Below are 17,306 nucleotides of genomic sequence, written 5' to 3' on the forward strand. Positions count from 1 at the left end.
ACTTACCTTTACCGAAAAACTACACTTTGTTAGAGTGATTGAATGCGCGGTGGCGGTAGATCACTTGATTTTAAACACACACGTATTCTCTTTGCGTATAACGGAAATGCCAACATGATAGCAGGTTGAATAAGGATCATGGTCTTCAAAAACATATCAGTTTTACTGCATCCTTTTAATACACACTAAAATGTATAACTTACAAGATAAGAAATTATTTTATCATCAAGATTGAATAGTGTAATGAAGAACACACTGCAAAAATAACACAGCAAGAATTTACGAGTGTTTATTTATAAGTTGGAATTTTTTTGTCTAATTTGTTAGCTAATCAAATCAAATTTAATTGGTTTTGATTGGATAAAAATTCGTACATTTTATCTCAAACATAAACCAACTCAATCTGAGGATATGATCAAGTTGGTTTAGGTTGAGTCAATAAGTCATCAGACATATTTTTTTTTCTTTTCAAAATTCTTAAAACAAAATATAGTTAAATTACATTTTTTTTTCATGAAACTCAACTCTAAACATTTAGCTTAAATTTTATTATCTAGATTTTTAACACTTGAATTTACTTATAACACTCAAAATTTAACAAAAAAACTTAACCTATATTAAAAAAAGAAAAATCACATTTTTTTTAACAGGTCGAATGCGCGAATTCATGAAACCATAAACTCGTTATTTGAACTGTATCATCTCAAATTTAAAACAGTTGTTTTGAGTTAGTCCCAAACTTAATCAAATTCAGATAAAATAATTTGGATCATTAGGTTAGTCACTTTTTTTTTTTTTTTTTTTTATAGAATTAAAACCCCCAACTTAATATATATATATAAGGGGTTAGAACTTAGAAACCCCCTCAAATCAAATCAGAAAAAGAAGAAAAAAAAACCTTATAAATTGAGAAAACTTTTCCGAAAATTTTCAGTCCCGCGCTATATGTCGCGCCGGTGTTCGAAGAAAACTCTCGAAATGAGAAATTGAACTAACTTTCCCAAATTTTCACTTTCTTTCATTCTCTCTCGCGCCCCTGCTCTCTTTGTACGCCGCCGTCCTTTATCTTCACCGCCCCTCAACAGGAGGTAACTCTCTCTCTCTCTCTCTCTCTCTCTCTCTCTCTCTCTCTCTATTGTGATTTGTGTGAACTCAGCACCAAAATTTGTGTACGAATTTTACATTTTTTCCTCATTTTCTGAATTAATGTATGGTACTTTTGCTATCTGATTGTGCTTTTGTTTAACCTCTTGATGGGTAACGAAAGAAGATTACAATTTTGTTAATATCATGAGAAGTGAAAAAAGTGAAATCGTGAATTAATCACATCACCATTAGTGAACAGTGAGTTTTAAATTTTGCAGGCCCCAGAAAACGGATTGCTGGCTCCAGATCTATGATCCGTATTTTTAGGATATGATCTATGGCACTTGCATCACAGCTTTGAAGTCATTGTAAGAGCACTTTGCTTCTTCTGCTTTTAACTTCAAATCCAAATTTTCTATTTTCATTTTCTAAAATATGTTAGTTTAAACTTGCTAATAAGAAGATTTGTCACTCTTTAAGTGAATCATTTTGATGGAGAGAAGATGAAATACTATTAGGGATGATGCGTTTCAATAAAACAAAAGATTATGTGTTCGTTGCTTCTTAACTAATATTTTCGTTATACTATGTCTGAATTTTGAATTTTACTCGACCTATAATAGCCTGCAGTTTTAAATTCATTGTTTAGTTGTGCTGAGATTTCTCAGCAAACAAAGGATTGACGGAAGTAGTTTATGATGTTGGTTCTTTTTTTTGTTTACTTTTTCTTGATACATGACACAATATAGTAACGATTGATCAACGCACCAATGTCCTGTTCGAACAGATTTCTGTTTTTTGGTTTTTGTGTTCTTTTTAAATTCTGCTTCTATAAGGAATGGTTTTTCTTTTGCAGGAGTTTCAGAGCACTAGTTTTGCCAAACTCATTGAATTTTCAAGTGAAGTTGTCCTCCAAGTGTAGTCCTCGGCGGATAAGAATGGAAGCTGGTAACCTTAGTTGTAGCATAGAGGGTAACAAGAAGGAGTCTAGAGGTGCCCTTATTGTGCTAGAAGGTTTGGATCGTTCTGGGAAATCTTCGCAGTGTAGCAGACTAGTGTCCTACTTGGAGGGAGAAGGGCTCTCTGCCGAACTATGGAGATTTCCTGATAGAACTACGAATGTTGGGCAAATGATATCTGCTTATCTTACAAACGCATCACAGTTGGATGATCATACTATTCACCTTCTTTTTAGTGCTAATCGTTGGGAAAAGAGGTTTGTGCTTTTGTTTTTAGTTTCCTAACATTTATGTTAATTTGTATAAAGTAGCATGGGAAGAACAAAGAAAATTCTTGATTCATGAATTGGAATTTTATATATGGACATTGATAACTGTCTAGCTAGAAATTGGATACAGTATTCCTAGATTGTGACATAAAACAGGAAATGGAAACTATACCCGCTTAGGCATTTGAGTTCTTTGATAAAAAAAACTCTCGTTTACGTAATGATTTTGGCAGCCAAGTTATCTTCATATATATTATGAATGAGAAATTCTCTAGTGCACGACGTATTTTAGCAACAAAACCGCATGATTATCACTCTCTTTGTTTAAATCAAATTTTAATTAAAATAAATTTAAAAAACTGAAATAGTGTGTTGGTGGAACACACGGTCATGTGTATTTTACTACAACACATGTCGTGCCATTAAGCATTAGTCATTATGAATATATGCTTTATATAATCAGAAGAAGCAAGCTGTGTTGCATCACTGCTTTGATGACATGTAGTGTTGTAAGGCTGACATCGGCTCTGACTCTTCGGGAATTAGTATTCCATGAGCTTGCGACATTGCTCCAGTTATTAAGTTAATATGGCTGTTATGACTGGTGATAATTTGACTAGTTTTATCCTAGAATGTGGTGCTTATTAGCTGATGTTGCATGCATGTTTCTTAGCAAATATACCACTTGGATATTTTTACTGGTACTTGCTCACGACAAGTGAAATTTCAAGATTTCTTTGATTAATTTGTGTTGTCTATGCAGGTCATTGATGGAAACAAAATTGAAAAGTGGTACAACCCTTATTGTTGACCGTTATTCTTATTCTGGGGTGGCTTTCTCCTCTGCCAAGGGACTGGACATTGACTGGTGTAAGGTAAAAGATTCACGAGGAATTCCTAGGAGATCTTCTATTTTAGTTCACTTTAGAATTCGTACAACTGCTTATGTTCTCGATCCATTAGTGAACAGTGAGTTTTAAATTTTGCAGTCCCCAGAAAACGGATTGCTGGCTCCAGATCTAGTAGCATACCTTGACATATCACCAGATGTAAGCAACACTTGCTGTTTGGCCAATATATAGTGATTTGTTTGGTTAGGTTGATACACTATTTCAAAGCTGCTTTATTTATTGGAACCACAGTTTTAAAACAATATTTCTTACCTATTACTCTTTAGTTTTCTTCATGGTGGAAAAAAGTTTTTATTCTTTAAGACCACACTTATATCCTATGGTGTTTCTTTGATCCCTTTTTTGTGGAGTTGATTTACATAAGTTAGATGTATTACTTTTCTTGAGGATGGTTTAAGTCCTAATACATAAAAGGGTTCAGCTCTCTTGTTTAAAAAATTTATCCATCTTGATCTTCTGATTTTTTTTTCACTATTGATTGGCTACATTTTTTGAGTTTGGTCAAGCTCATGCATGCTTCCCTGTTTTTCTTATTTGTATTATTTGCACATTCATATCAGAAAGCTGCAGAAAGAGGAGGGTATGGTGATGAGAGATATGAAAAGTTGGAATTCCAGCAGAAAGTTGCCGAACATTACAAAGTTCTTCACGATGCCTCATGGAAGGTAATGAACTGTTTTTTATGAAATTTCCTCCTTAGATTGTAAGTTCCGATAGCAACACTTTGTGTCATGTATGCCAATGTGTCAAAATGATAGATTCTGTTTCTATAATCTCCAAATGTTGGCACCAGTTGGAAGAAAAAAAAACTCCACATGTCTTGCTTGTTGGCAATGGAAAATAGTATTTTACTGCATTACGCTAAACCTCATTTGGTTCTTATTTTCCTGTTTTTTCTTTTTATTTCCCCTGGCTTGATGCAGATTGTAGACGCTTGCCAACCCATAGAAGACGTGGAGAAACAGTTGCAAGAGATTGCACTTGCTTGTGTCAAACAATGCCAACAGGGGAAGCCCCTCTCCTCCTTGTGGTCGACATAGACATGCACTATTGAAAGAGATGACATGTATGAACAAATATGCCATATAAATTATGTACACCGAACCTCATTTATGAATAATTCCGGTTGATTCACATTCACTCCCACATAACAATGTCAAATTTGTTTGCCAAGTAATTTGAAGACGGCTTGGAGACTTTTTAATATGCTCAAGTTGAAAGGAATGTACAGTTCCTGATTCAACAATTATCACAACTTTCTCTACCCGGACGAGGTCCAAGTTTTATTGTGCCTAAATTTTACCAAGACTAGCATTTGGCCTGCTTCAAGAGTGTTTCATGTATGTGTTACCACAAAATATATTACGAGAAAAAGTCGAATTGGTCCAAAGATTTTTATTAATCGATAAACTGCTACCCTTGTTTATGTGCCTTGAGAGCCACTTGTTTGTTTTATTAAATTTTGTTTATGTGCACATTAATTTAGACTTTGAGGGGAGGTGAGTGATTTATCAAAACTAGAGGGTGTGTATGTGTTGTTTAATTAGTGAAATGTTGAGAGGTCAATTTAGTTTCCTCTTCATATAAAGGTGAATTTGAACCAAAAAAAAAAAATTGAGGGTAAAAATCAAGTCTAAACTAAAGGTGTAAGTTCCAATTTTTTTTTTTTTGACAAATTAAAGTAAATTCTAGAGAGATAATTAATTATACCTGAAATGATTCAAACATTTAAAAATTGATTATATCTATTGAAAATCAATTTTAAATCCTTGAAAAGTGAATATATTTGTAGGCACATGTACTCTACCGTTTTATGTTATTAACATATATTGTGAGTTTGTTTGTAAATTTATCCTTTTCATTTTTAACGACTTAAGTTTGTATTGTAATTATGTATTCTATCAATTTAATTTAAATGAATAAATGTTAGTTTATCTTTGTAAAAAAAATAGAAGTTTTTTATTCTGGAATATATAGCCGCGAATGAATTTTATAACTTTATACCAAACCCAAAAAATCTTTAAAAAAAAAAACTATATTCCTAGAATAACTTTTGCAAACAAAAAAAAAATAAAAAAATACTAGTAATTTCGTAATTTGTGTAGAAATATATCAATTATTTCGTAAATTCCGTTACTCACTCTTGTCACTCGCTCTTTCACCCTTTCTCTCTCTTTTCGCCTCACGCAACAAAAGAAGGGTTTGAGGCTTCATGGACCAACACTCCAAATTCAAAAAGCACAAGAAACATATTTCCCTCTTCAAAAAAAAGATGAAAAAGGTTTCAAACTTTTTTCTTTTTTTGAAAATTTATTTATGAGGGTTTTGTTTTGTTTCCTTTTTTGTTTATTTTCTCTTATCATATGGGTTTTCACTTTTCAATCATGATCAGTTTTTATGTCCCTTGATTGCAACATATCGATTTTAAAAAATATTCCACCTTCATACCATATGGTGTTTTTCATGATATGCATGTGTGTCGGATAGTGGTTTCTTTTATTTATGTCTTTATATAGTTTTGTTATACGTAAGTTTTGGATTCAAGTTTTGTTATACATAAATAAATTATTTTAGAAACCTAGCAAAACCATTTAGGATCTTACTGCAGGGTGTAGGTTTACCGTTTTGGTTTTCAAAAATAGAAGGGATTGTTTAAGGAGGTTCCTTTGAATGTTTCTTAACGTCTGTCTTTTTCTTTACAAACAAATAATCATTATTTGTTACTTTTGTAGTCCATTGTCCATGATGTGATTGACATTAACAGCGGCGACAATGATGATGATAATTTAGCAGTACTTGCTGAAATAGCTCATAAACATGACAAGGGGAAGGCACTTGAAGCCGTTCATGAGGACGTGCTTGGTAAAGCTGGTGTTCTCACGTCTGCCAGAGCTAGACGTAAGAGAGCAGCTGCCTCAAGTTTGACAATCACTGATGAACCCGAAAATGAAACTCTGAGAAAACTTGGAAGTTTTAAGCAATTTGACACTATCAGTGACACTTCGGACCATTACTTTATTAAAAGTCATTCCTCCATGGCGCAGGTTAGTTTTTCTAAACAAAATCTTTTAAAGGCATACCTTGTTTGAGTTCTAATCTTAATTATATGGATTTGCATATTATTTTCTGAGTAGAATCCAAAGAGTTGGGCTAAAAAAATCCAGGAAGAGTGGAAGATTTTGGAGAATCACGTGCCGGGTGAGTTTAGCATTCTTGTTACTAAATTGCTTGAAATTTTTTCCATGTCATATCACATTTAGTATCAATTTTCCTTTTTCGAGCTGATGGAATTTAACGTATAGGGTATATCCAATCATTGTTAAGTTTTTCTATCAAACTTTGTTCATTGCTATTGACAATGTAGGTCAAGTTACCGCCCTATTGAAAAGGTCCTGGCTTGTTTTCTTTATAATACATCCTTGTTGAAATATTCCCAAATTTTTCCTTGGTGGTGTCCACTCCATATATTTGTTCTAAAGTTTGAATCAAGAACTTATAAATACCAAAATGTGAAACCAGCTTCTGGCATATTGCTCAACATGACCATTTCTATCACTTTTTTCATTAATGCTCATCAGATACAATATTTGTGAGAGTCTGTGAATCAAGAATGGATCTCATGAGGGCTGTGATTATTGGAGCAGAAGGGACTCCTTACCATGACGGTCTTTTCTTTTTTGATGTTTACTTTCCCCCTGAATATCCCAATGAACCCCCGGTATGTGGTTGAGAATACTTTATTTGGCAGATATTATTTCTTGTTCACTCTTTTTAATTCAATTCCGACAAATGGTCACTTTTTTTCGTGGCAGCAAGTCCACTACCATTCTGGAGGTCTTGGAGTCAACCCTAATTTGTATAGCAGTGGCTATGTTTGCCTCAGTCTACTTGGCACCTGGGAGGGCGACGAGGATGAGATGTGGACTCCAGGTGTTTCAACAATGCTACAAGTTCTAGTCTCCATACAAGGTCTAATCTTGAACGCAAAGCCTTACTTTAATGAACCTGGATATGAAGGAGCGAGTGGCTCACCAGATGGTGAAAAGAGAGCCCTGCAGTATAACGAGGATACATTCATTCTATCATTGAGGACAATGACATATATGATGAGAAGTCCTCCTAAGGTTTGGTTCTACTCTCGGTTCATTTCATTGGTTTTTATTTTTTGAAATATAAAAAGATTTTTCCTTTCTTGGGGTTCAAGTAACTGATTTAGGTAATTTTTGGTTTTCAGAATTTTGAAGACCTTGTTGTGGGGCATTTCTACAGCCGAGCACACGATATTCTAGGGTCGTGTAAAGCATACACGGAAGGTGTTCAAGTTGGTTGTTTTGTCAAAGGCGGGGTTGAAAATGTTAATAAGGGTAAAGGAAACTGCTCATCTAAATTTAAGGCTGATTTAGTTGAATATGTGAAAATTCTTATCACTGAGTTTGAAAGAATTGGAGTTAAGGACTTAGAAATTCATAGCTTAACCCCCGGCCAAAAGTGATTGGTTGATCAAGGAACTTTCTTTTTCAAAACCCAATTTTGAGTTTGAAAGTGATTAGTAATGGCTTATTACATCAACTGCAATACTGCATTCAAGTTTTGTTTTTAACATTTAGTTAAAAACTTGACATAATTGTACATACTGGTTGCATATTATTATTATTTATAATTTGTTAGGATTTTGTTAGCGGCGGCCTTAAGCAACCGGAAAGGCTTAAGTACTCATATTTTTCCCAGCTCTATTATTTAATATTTTGATTTTAAATGTCTATTCTCAAACTATTTTTTTTTATAAATAATCAGCAAAAACTTATTATTGTCTTTTCTTTAAATCTTGACACATCACCAAAAGTGATGGTTAAATTGTGTTATTAGAAGTTCATTCGGTTTCTAAACAAAAGTACATTCTCCAAACCTCTCTTTAGGCTATAGGCTACGTTTGGGAGTTTGGAGAGGAGGAGAGGAGAGGGGAAGAAAGGGCTTTGGGATGGAAAATATGAGAGAAAATGGAGAAGTCTTATCTTTCACATTTTTTAAAAGAATAGTTTTTTAGCGAATGGTAAAATTAATAATTATGATTACTATATTTTTAATTTTAAAAATATTATAACAATATAGAATAAAAATATTATAATAATATTATAACAATATTATAAACCTTCCAAAATCCCCCAAAACCCTCCTCCAATACAATTTTTAAATTCCCCAAATGAGGAGATTTTTTCATTATGAAGAAAAATTAACCCTTCAAAACTCTCCCATCCCATTTTCCTCTACTTATTACACTTGCTTATTCCTTTTTTATTCTTTTCTTTTCAAAACCATTCCATTCCTTCTCCTTCAAACTCGCAAAGAAAGTCTTATCAATTTCTTTTTCTTACTATCTCTTAAATTTATTTCTCATTATCTCTCTTGCTTTCTTTCCTAATTCATATTTGAAAATAAAACAACTTCTAATAACACAAGGCAAATATTTGTGATATGGTTGAGATCTTTGGACAACTGGAAGAAGGCTCCTTGGACAAGGATGTTTGGTCGGAATCTTTGTCTTTGGCCGTAGAGGAAGTGGATTATATACATCATTTATAGAGTAACTAGGATAATAATAGTAATTACAATGACAATGATAAAAATTAGTGTGGTCACTACGGATATCATATGGAATGGAAGTAATATAAACTCTCCCATCAGTGACGTCGTTAGTCTAACAAATAAGAAAATAATAGTACAATGAGTGGCATAGGGTTCACCCTATATTACTTCCATTTCATATACTTTTTCTAGTGATCAGACTAATTTTTATGACTGTCATAATAATTCTCATTTTTATCGCTTTTTAGATTCGTTCTACAAATGATGTATATAATCTATATTAATCTAAATACTCAATTTAGCGAATGAATCCTAAAAATGATTTTTTCTTCTTCTTATAACAAATGGATTATTTCTAATGAATTTTGTTCTCGATTGATCTCAAGGATAATTCCTAATGAATTTTTTTTATATTATAATATTATTACTATTATTTTTTCTGCTAGAAATGACTCTTTTGAGGTGGTAATATAACTCATTTTAACTTCTTAAAAAAGAAAATATTATTATTGTTTTAGTCACTTTTGGTGTGTGCCTTACAGACACCACGAACAAAACCTTCAAACTTTTCACACTCACTAACTAAACTCTTCCCCTCAAAGGGTTTGATTTGATTAAGGTTTTTGCTTGATGGACCCTGATGTCGTTGAAATTCCTCCACCAATTCACCAACACCCTCCTAGACTCAAAAAGCAGAAGAAACAGGTTTCTATCTATTCATTCTCCAATTCATATGAGGGTTTTGATTTGTTTACCTTTTTTGTTCCTTTTCTCTTGTGGGGTGTCTTCAATCTATTTAAATTTTTTATTTTTATTAAAATCTTAATCATGGGTTTCACTTTTAATCATGATCATTATGTATGCCTCTGATTTTCCAGTTTCTGATTTAAAGTTATTAATTTTGCTGATGCATATTGTTACTGCTCCTTTGTTTTTTGTTGTTGCTTCATGTGAGCTTTGTTAGTACCAGAATAGGTCTACCAATAGTATGTCCTGATTGCAACATTGCTAGTTTTGGTTATATAATGAAATAGTGGTTTTGCCTGTGAAGCCCCACTACTCCAAAAATGGTGAAGAATCGTGCCTGACGCGTATCCAATACCGATACGCCCCGATACGCGTATCGGAGAAGTATCGGGCAGTTAACCTTTTCGATATGTTGTTTATGGTTTAGGGTTTAAATTTAGGCTGTTGTATGATAGGAATATGAATGGTTTTAAAAACTGATCAGGGCTGTGATTTTTACTGCAACATTAGGTTTTTGATATATGCAGCCGCGATCACAATTGCGGTAGCATACTAGCATCAACCCTAATTAAGGATCATGGCTGCAACTGCAACTGTGCAGGAACTAGACCGCAATTGTAGTGGCATCAACCCTGGTTAAGGTATATTTTTACAGTTTGAGGAGGTTTGTTTTGGTTTTCGAAGTAGAGGGGATTGAACTTGGAGGTTTCCTTGTTGTTATGAAGCTACTGGTACCTTTAGAAATAAGGGGCTGTAAGTTTCATTTTATTTTAACTCTGTTTTATAGTTGTTTCTGAAATTCTTATCTTTTTCTTTACAAACAAATAATCATTGTTTGTTACTTTTGCAGTCCATTGTCCATGATGTGATTGACATTGATGACGGCGACAATGATGATGATGATTTAATGGTAATTGGTGAAATAAGTCGTAAACGTAAAAAGGGGAAGACACTTGAAGCCATTCATGAGGATGTGCTTGGTGAAACTAGTGTTTTAAAATCTGCCAAAGCTAGACGTAATAGAGCAGCTGTTGTTCCCCCGGGTTTGACAATCACTGATGAACCTGAAAATGAAACTCTGAAGAAACTTCGAAGCTTTAAGCAATTTGACGCCGTCGCGGACAGTTCGGACCATTACTTTATTAAAAATCATTCCTCCATGAAGCAGGTTAGTTTTTATTTTATTTATCTATTTAAATTATTTTAAAGACATACTTTGTTCAGTTCTAATCTTAACTATGGATTTACATAATACCTTCTTATGAGCAGAATGCAAAGAGTTGGGCTAAAAAATTCCAGGAACAGTGGAAAATTTTGGAGGAGCATTTGCCAGGCGAGTTTAGTACTCCTGATACTATGCTTGTAATATCACATTTTAGTATTCAATATACTTTTTGGACCTGATGAACTTTATTAATGCGTATATCCGATCATAGTTGATTTTTTCTACCAAATCCCGTTCATAGCTATTGAAATGGTTGGTCTAGTTCCTGTCTTATCGAAAGGGTGTTGGATTTCTTTACAATGCATCCTTATTGAATAGTGCCATAGGTTGTGTTCATTCCGTATATTTGTTCAGACGTTTGGAAACAAGAACTTGTAAACAGTTTAGTGTGAAACCTGTTTCTGGCATATTGATCAACCTGACCATATCTTTGACTTTTTTTTTTAATGCTCATCAGATACAATATTTGTGAGAGTCTTCGAATCAAGGATGGATCTCATGAGGGCTGTGATTATTGGAGCAGAAGGGACTCCTTACCATGATGGTCTTTTCTTTTTTGATGTTTACTTCCCCCCTAAATATCCCAATGTACCCCCGGTACGTGGTTGATGATACTTTATCTGACTGACATTATTTTCTTGTTCACTCTTTTTAATTCAATTCCGACAACGGGTCCATTTTTTTCATGGCAGCAAGTCCACTACCACTCTGGTGGTCTTCGGCTCAACCCTAATTTGTATGCCTGTGGCAGCAAGATATAGAAATGGACTCCAGGTGTTTCGACAATGCTACAAGTTCTAGTCTCCATACAAGGTCTAATCTTGAATGCAAAGCCTTACTTCAATGAACCTGGATGGGCACCTTCGAAGGGCAAACCGGGTGGTGAAGCGAATTCCCTGCAGTATAATGAGAATACATTCATTCTATCGCTGAAGACAATGCTGTATATGATAAGAAAGCCTCCAAAGGTTTGGTTCTACTCTTGATTCATTTCTTTTATATCTCTGCTAAGTTTGCTTTGCCACGTTATTCTTGTAGCACTTATTTTTTATTTTTTTTTATCATCTAATATAAAAAGTTTTAATTTAAAAATGTATTACCATACATTTATTTTGGTTACATAGCTAACGGAAAAGAAAAACAACCAAGAAAAAAGTAGAAAAACTAAGATCTATGGAACCATGTTCCCTTAGGCTTTGTTTGGGAGTTTGGAGGGGAAGGGAAAGAAAGGCTTTGGAGGGTTGGAAATACAGGGAAAATTGGTAAAATCTTTCACGTTTTTTGTAAGAGTAATTTTTTAGAGAATAATAAATTAATAATTATGTAAGGCTAAGTATAACTAATTTTCTCTCTTTTGTTGGGATTATATATAATTTCTATGATTTTAACGTAGATGCTTGATCGGGTTGGTAATATATAAGTCATATTTTTTATATTGATATTTCTATTCCCACACTTAATGCACGTCTTCTTCGAAATTGATCTTTTGGCTTAGGGAGTGCTAGCTAGACATAGACTTTCTTGGCAATGAACATGGATAAAGACATTTGTAGATTCTAACTGCGAGGCACAGGCATTGGACAAGGTTTAGGGTCACATAAGCTATAAGCTATAAACTGAGCAATGCATGAAAAGTTAGAGCATAAAATGGATCTCCCATTACTGCTCAACCAGCTGGCCATTTCTTTGATTTTTTTTTATTTATTGCTGATCAGATACAATATTTGTGAGAGTCTACGAATCAAGGATGGATCTCATGAGGGCAGTGATTATTGGAGCAGAAGTGTAAGGGGTACTCGATCCATCAGTAATACAAAACAAGAAACTTAAAAAAGAATATAAAATTGAGGATACTTTATCTAGCTGACAATATTTTCCTATTCACTATTTTTAATTCAATTCTGATAAATGGGTCAATTTTTTTCGTGGCAGCAAGTCCATTACCACTCTGGCGGCCTTGGGCTGAACCCTAATTTGTATGCTTCTGGCTATGTATGCCTCAGTCTACTTAACACCTGGTCTGGCAACAAGAATCAGAAATGGGACTCCAGGTGTTACGACAATGCTACAAGTTCTAGTCTCCATACAAGGTCTAATCTTGAACGCAAAGCCTTACTTTAATGAACCTGGATATGAAAGAGCGAGTGGCTCACCAGATGGTGAAAAGAGAGCCATACGGTATAATGAGGATACGTTCATTCTTTCGCTGAAGACAATGATGTATATGATTAGAAAGCCTCCAAAGGTTTGGTCTTACTCTTGGTTCATTTTTTATATATCCATATTCGCTAAGCTTGCTTTGCTACGTTACCTATAAAAAGTTTTATACATAAATTTTATTATATTTTACAAATATCTACGTGATGATATATGATTGGATGTCTATAATTTTTTTTCGTTTATACGGTTATATTGTCATTGTGAAATTTTTAAAATATATTTTCCTTTCTTGGGGTTCAAGCAACTCATTTAAGTCTTTTATGGTTTTCAGAATTTTGAAGACCTTGTTGTGGGGCATTTCTACAGCCGAGCACATAATATTCTGGGGTCATGTTTAGCATACATGGAAGGTGCTCAAGTTGGTTATTTGGCGAAAGGCAGGGTTCGAATTGTCGATGAGAGTGAAGGAAAGTGCTCGGATAAATTTAAGGCTGGTTTAGTTGGACATGTGAATAATCTTGTCAAGGAGTTTGAAAAAATCGGAGTTAAGGACTGTGAGAAATTCCAAAAAGGATCCTCTTATTCCCTTATCTCTACATCTCCCTCCTTACTCTCTATCTCTTCCCTTTCCTCTATATCTCTCCCCATACTCTCTATCTCTCTCTTAATAATCTCACTATCTCTCTTCATGAATTAAAAAGTAAGAAGAGAGATATAGAGGAAAGGGAAGGAGATGATTCAAATCCGAGAAATTCAGGTCTCCTGCGGTACCGTTTACCACCTACCGAAAGTGATTGGCTTAACTACACGAGTGATCAAGGAACATTCTTTTTGAAAACCCAATCTTAAAACTATGATACTAAAGGTTTATAATATCAACTGCATGCAGGTTTTTGTTTTAGACATTGATTATAGTTAAAAACTAGTTGCATGTAATTATTTATTAGTTTGTTAGTTATGACTACGTTATGTTTGCTTTATCATCTTTTTTTTCTTGCTATAAAAGAAAGACAAGTAAATCTAGTTTATGTTTTACATCTTCGTTAGTAATTATAGAACAAAAAATACTTCCCCTTTGAACCACTACCTCCTTATACAATCTCCAGCACCATTCATATTATAGACAAGGAGTGGTTTTAAGCCTATGTAAATTTCATGTCCAAGAGAGTACTTTGGCTTCCTCCACCTCCTTATCAATTTTCTTAACATTTCTCGCCAAATAAGCCAATATCCTTTCCTTATCTTCTTCTATCTCGCTTCCCCGTCCATCACTTCAAATGAATAAAAAGGTTTTGAGGATTAATGAAGTTAATTCCAATCCATCACAAAATGTTTTGCCACACGTTGAATGCCAACCTACAACGCAAAAAAAAAAAAAAAAAAAAAAAAAAAAAAAAAGAAGAGTTGATGTTTCCTCCAACCCCTCACACCAAACAGAATTTGTCAAAGCATTCGGGTCAATAATACTCCGGATAGAGAGGTTTCTCTTTGTTGAAATATGATCATATAGTATTTTCCATGAAAATGCCATCACCTTAGATGGAGTCAGACTCTTCCAAATAGAACCAAAAATCCTCATATCCACTTCTCCGAAATGGGTATTCGCCCCAAACAAAAACCTCCAATAAAAAGTAAGAAGGCTTAACAATTAAAGCAACCATGTTCCGCCAACTTCCAAACTCAAACATCCTCCTTCGGCTAAATAACATATATATGATTTCTCGATCGATAAAAAATATCTTAACAAAATAAAGTTAAGATATTTTTTATCCATGCAAGTTTATACTTTATTTTAGCAAATTACTTAATTTAATTTATCTAAATGAAAAATAAAGTTATTTTTTTAAGAAGCCAAAAGAATTAACGTATATACAAAGAAGAAGGTTTCTAACAAAGAACAAGATGTGTCAGCGGGAACTCAAACAAAGTTTAAGAGTACAACAACCAAAGAAGCAAAAAGGAATAAAACAAAAAGATCCAGAGCCCAACAAACGATATTACAAGGTGGAGTATCCTAAAAAATTAGACGGGTTGGTCCAACATGCATGGAAATTGATAAAGTCATTGGGTCTAAACACCTTGAGCCACCACCAAGAATTGAGTTTCACCATATCAACCATTTGAGCAAGAGATGTATGCTTGTTTTGGAAAAACTAGAGATTACTTTTTTTCCTCCAAATGATGTAAATACAAGTCAACCAAATTATATGAAGACCGTTGAACCAAAATCAATGATCTAACTACCATCTCATCAAACTAAAGAATATATATGGATGTCTCATAAGTTGTCATATAAATGGTTGTTCAAATAACACATCAACTATTTTTCTTAATCTACGTAATTTAACTCATTTTCACTTATAAACCATTCTGGAGGGAGTAATCACTAAAATCTATAATCAATGATCCAACTACCATACCTTGTCTGGATCAAATCACCCCAAAGTTTGTTCTAACTGAATCGAATCGCCAAGACAACTCCCATCAATATTCAATAATATAGGATAGTTGAGTATTTATTTTTCAAAAGTGGGTTATTTGAAGGCAGGAAATCAATTTGTGTTCAATTATATGAATTAATTTTTTCAAAGGAAGGAGTGAATTAATTTTGTAAATTTCGTTATTCACCAAAAAATCTAACGACCATTTCTCCTCTTTTCTTTCTTTCTATGTGTGGAACAACCCCCCCGCGAAAAACTTTCCTCGCTCACTTTATTTCTCCGTTATTTATTATTAGTCATACAGTACACACAAAAACAAGCGCTTCATTTTGCTATTAAACTTTTACTTTCGAGAAGCAGGTTTCACTTTTAAACTTTTATTTTTCAAACTTCATTTGTTTAGGGTTTTTCTCTCTCTTTTTTCTCTGGTTAGGGCTTGGATCTCTTCAAAGTTTTGATTCTTATTAAAATATTAATCTGGGTTTTCACTTTTCAGCTACGATCAGTTGTTGTTATGCCTCTGACTTTCCACTTATCTCTTAATCAATAAAAATTCTTTTGCTATTAAAAAAAATAAAAAATAAAAACTGCTCTTATGAGTGTGATTGCCATTCATTGTTTTTTGTTGTTGCTTCATGTGAACTTTGTTAGTGCTACAATCGGTTTACCGAGGGAATGTCCATCGTTGCTAGTTGTGTTGTGGGGGAAACTTGGGAGTGGAATGGCATTTATGGCTGGATTGTTTTTAAGTATAATTTATATGCTGTTGTTGTATAAACAATTTACACTTTCATGCATATGGTTTTTCATCTTATGATTAGCCATTGGTTATGTGTTTTCTTTTATTTATGTATTTATTTAGTTAGTTTTGATGTATGTAAAGTTTTGGATTTGAGATTTTTTTTTCTCTTATATATACCGGTTTGATCCTTATTATAAGCATCTATTGCATATTTCACTTGTATTAAAAAAAATTTGATATTGTAGTTAATGTGTTATTTTACATATCAAAATAGATAATGTTGGTCAATCTTCCGGAACAAAATTGTTTTCTAGTTCTAACGCTTCCCCTAGTAAGAAAGAAGAAATCAGTTGCATCGCAGAGCTTTGTGCGTGACTTGAGTAATTCATTGGGAGTAGATTCATCTAAGTCTCAACAGTTGGTGAAATCTTCCAAAGTTAAAGTGAAGTCTGCTCTTTTGGGTTCAAAAAGCAGCAGCAGCAGTTCATTCCATTCAAATTTCAATGGAAAGGATCGATCATCAATGTATACTCCTTGGTTTAAGAGTTCTCATAATACCGACACCACTCTCGAGTATACGTGCTTGGTGACAATGCGATGAAGCTTCCACGAGGAGGTAAGATGCCATACATGGGGCAATTTAAAAGTGCTAAAAAGGGAGCTGGCAGTAGCAGTTCATTACATTCAAATTACCTTGAATTGTTTGAAATTGTTTAAAAAGGGAGATGCCATATATTCGACCCAAATACACTTGAACGATGGCAACCAAATTTTTGTGAATTGTTTGAAATTGAAGGCAAAGTTATGTAAAGAAATAGTGAATTGGATTGTTTTCTATATTAGGTAACTTGACAATTACCTGTTAATACACACAAGTTTGTTGCATAATTATAAACGTGTATGAAATTGATTATGAATATAGATTTGTAGGCATGTTGTAGAATTTGAATAAAGATGTACGCAAGTAAAATAAAATATTAAATCCATGCTCAAACCAAACTGTCTTCAAATCCAGGATCACTTTGTACCATATTCATTCTTGGTGTGAGAATTTTGTCGCCTGCACGGCAGTTGCCCTAAGCAAGTTCATGGTCAACTCATTGATTATTAATCTAGTTCCATTGCATAACTCAACTGTCTAATCAATGTGTTTTATTAGCATTGCATGGTATCATTTTAAAGC

At 33.7% G+C, this 17,306-nt stretch overlaps 3 protein-coding genes across 8 annotated transcripts in view; all 3 read left to right on the top strand.

Annotated features, from left to right (window-relative positions):
- Positions 1-927: 927 nt before the first annotated feature.
- Positions 928-4,706, top strand: LOC25480774 (thymidylate kinase). 2 transcript variants are annotated; one of them, XM_039830716.1, is made up of 8 exons: positions 928-1,088; positions 1,365-1,454; positions 1,943-2,302; positions 3,078-3,189; positions 3,304-3,363; positions 3,786-3,890; positions 4,149-4,294; positions 4,401-4,706. In XM_039830716.1, the coding sequence occupies exons 2-7, from the start codon at positions 1,417-1,419 to the stop codon at positions 4,263-4,265; spliced, it is 792 nt and encodes a 263-aa protein (XP_039686650.1). In that variant the 5' UTR covers positions 928-1,088; positions 1,365-1,416; the 3' UTR covers positions 4,266-4,294; positions 4,401-4,706. The 2 variants fall into 2 exon arrangements, with proteins under 2 accessions (XP_039686650.1, XP_024630145.2); XM_024774377.2 differs by having other exon boundaries at positions 4,149-4,651.
- LOC112417997 (putative ubiquitin-conjugating enzyme E2 38) lies at positions 4,379-7,717 on the top strand. Its single transcript, XM_039831098.1, has 6 exons — positions 4,379-4,398; positions 5,990-6,269; positions 6,360-6,423; positions 6,804-6,943; positions 7,038-7,349; positions 7,460-7,717. Exons 1-6 carry the CDS (start codon positions 4,379-4,381, stop codon positions 7,715-7,717), a joined length of 1,074 nt encoding a protein of 357 aa, XP_039687032.1.
- A 1,624-nt stretch (positions 7,718-9,341) lies between these two features.
- Positions 9,342-17,306, top strand: part of LOC25487342 (putative ubiquitin-conjugating enzyme E2 38) — a 42,925-nt gene continuing 34,960 nt past the window's right edge. The window contains exons 1-7 of one of the 5 annotated variants that reach the window (XR_005644184.1): positions 9,342-9,513; positions 10,406-10,723; positions 10,825-10,888; positions 11,238-11,377; positions 11,473-11,748; positions 12,496-12,572; positions 12,713-12,976. Coding sequence is in view for 1 of the 5 variants with exons in the window: in XM_039830717.1 (XP_039686651.1) it covers positions 9,439-9,513; positions 10,406-10,723 (393 nt within the window). In the remaining 4 variants the exon portion in view is untranslated. Of the gene's footprint in view, positions 9,514-10,405; positions 10,724-10,824; positions 10,889-11,237; positions 11,378-11,472; positions 11,749-12,495; positions 12,573-12,712; positions 12,977-13,271; positions 13,409-17,306 lie in introns of those variants that run through there. The other 4 variants (XR_005644183.1, XR_005644182.1, XR_005644181.1 and 1 more) reach the window with 4 other exon arrangements.

The sequence above is a fragment of the Medicago truncatula genome, chromosome 2, assembly GCF_003473485.1.
Source record: "Medicago truncatula cultivar Jemalong A17 chromosome 2, MtrunA17r5.0-ANR, whole genome shotgun sequence".
Lineage (NCBI taxonomy): Eukaryota > Viridiplantae > Streptophyta > Magnoliopsida > Fabales > Fabaceae > Medicago > Medicago truncatula.

Coding starts and splice junctions, on each gene's coding strand:
- LOC25480774 (XM_039830716.1), top strand. CDS start 1,417: ATGATCTATGGCACTTGCATCACAGCTTTGAAGTCATT. Junction 2,303..3,077: donor GCTAATCGTTGGGAAAAGAG/GTTTGTGCTTTT, acceptor TTGTCTATGCAG/GTCATTGATGGAAACAAAAT. Junction 3,891..4,148: donor TTCACGATGCCTCATGGAAG/GTAATGAACTGT, acceptor GGCTTGATGCAG/ATTGTAGACGCTTGCCAACC.
- LOC112417997 (XM_039831098.1), top strand. CDS start 4,379: ATGTCAAATTTGTTTGCCAA. Junction 4,399..5,989: donor ATGTCAAATTTGTTTGCCAA/GTAATTTGAAGA, acceptor TGACATTAACAG/CGGCGACAATGATGATGATA. Junction 7,350..7,459: donor TGATGAGAAGTCCTCCTAAG/GTTTGGTTCTAC, acceptor TTTGGTTTTCAG/AATTTTGAAGACCTTGTTGT.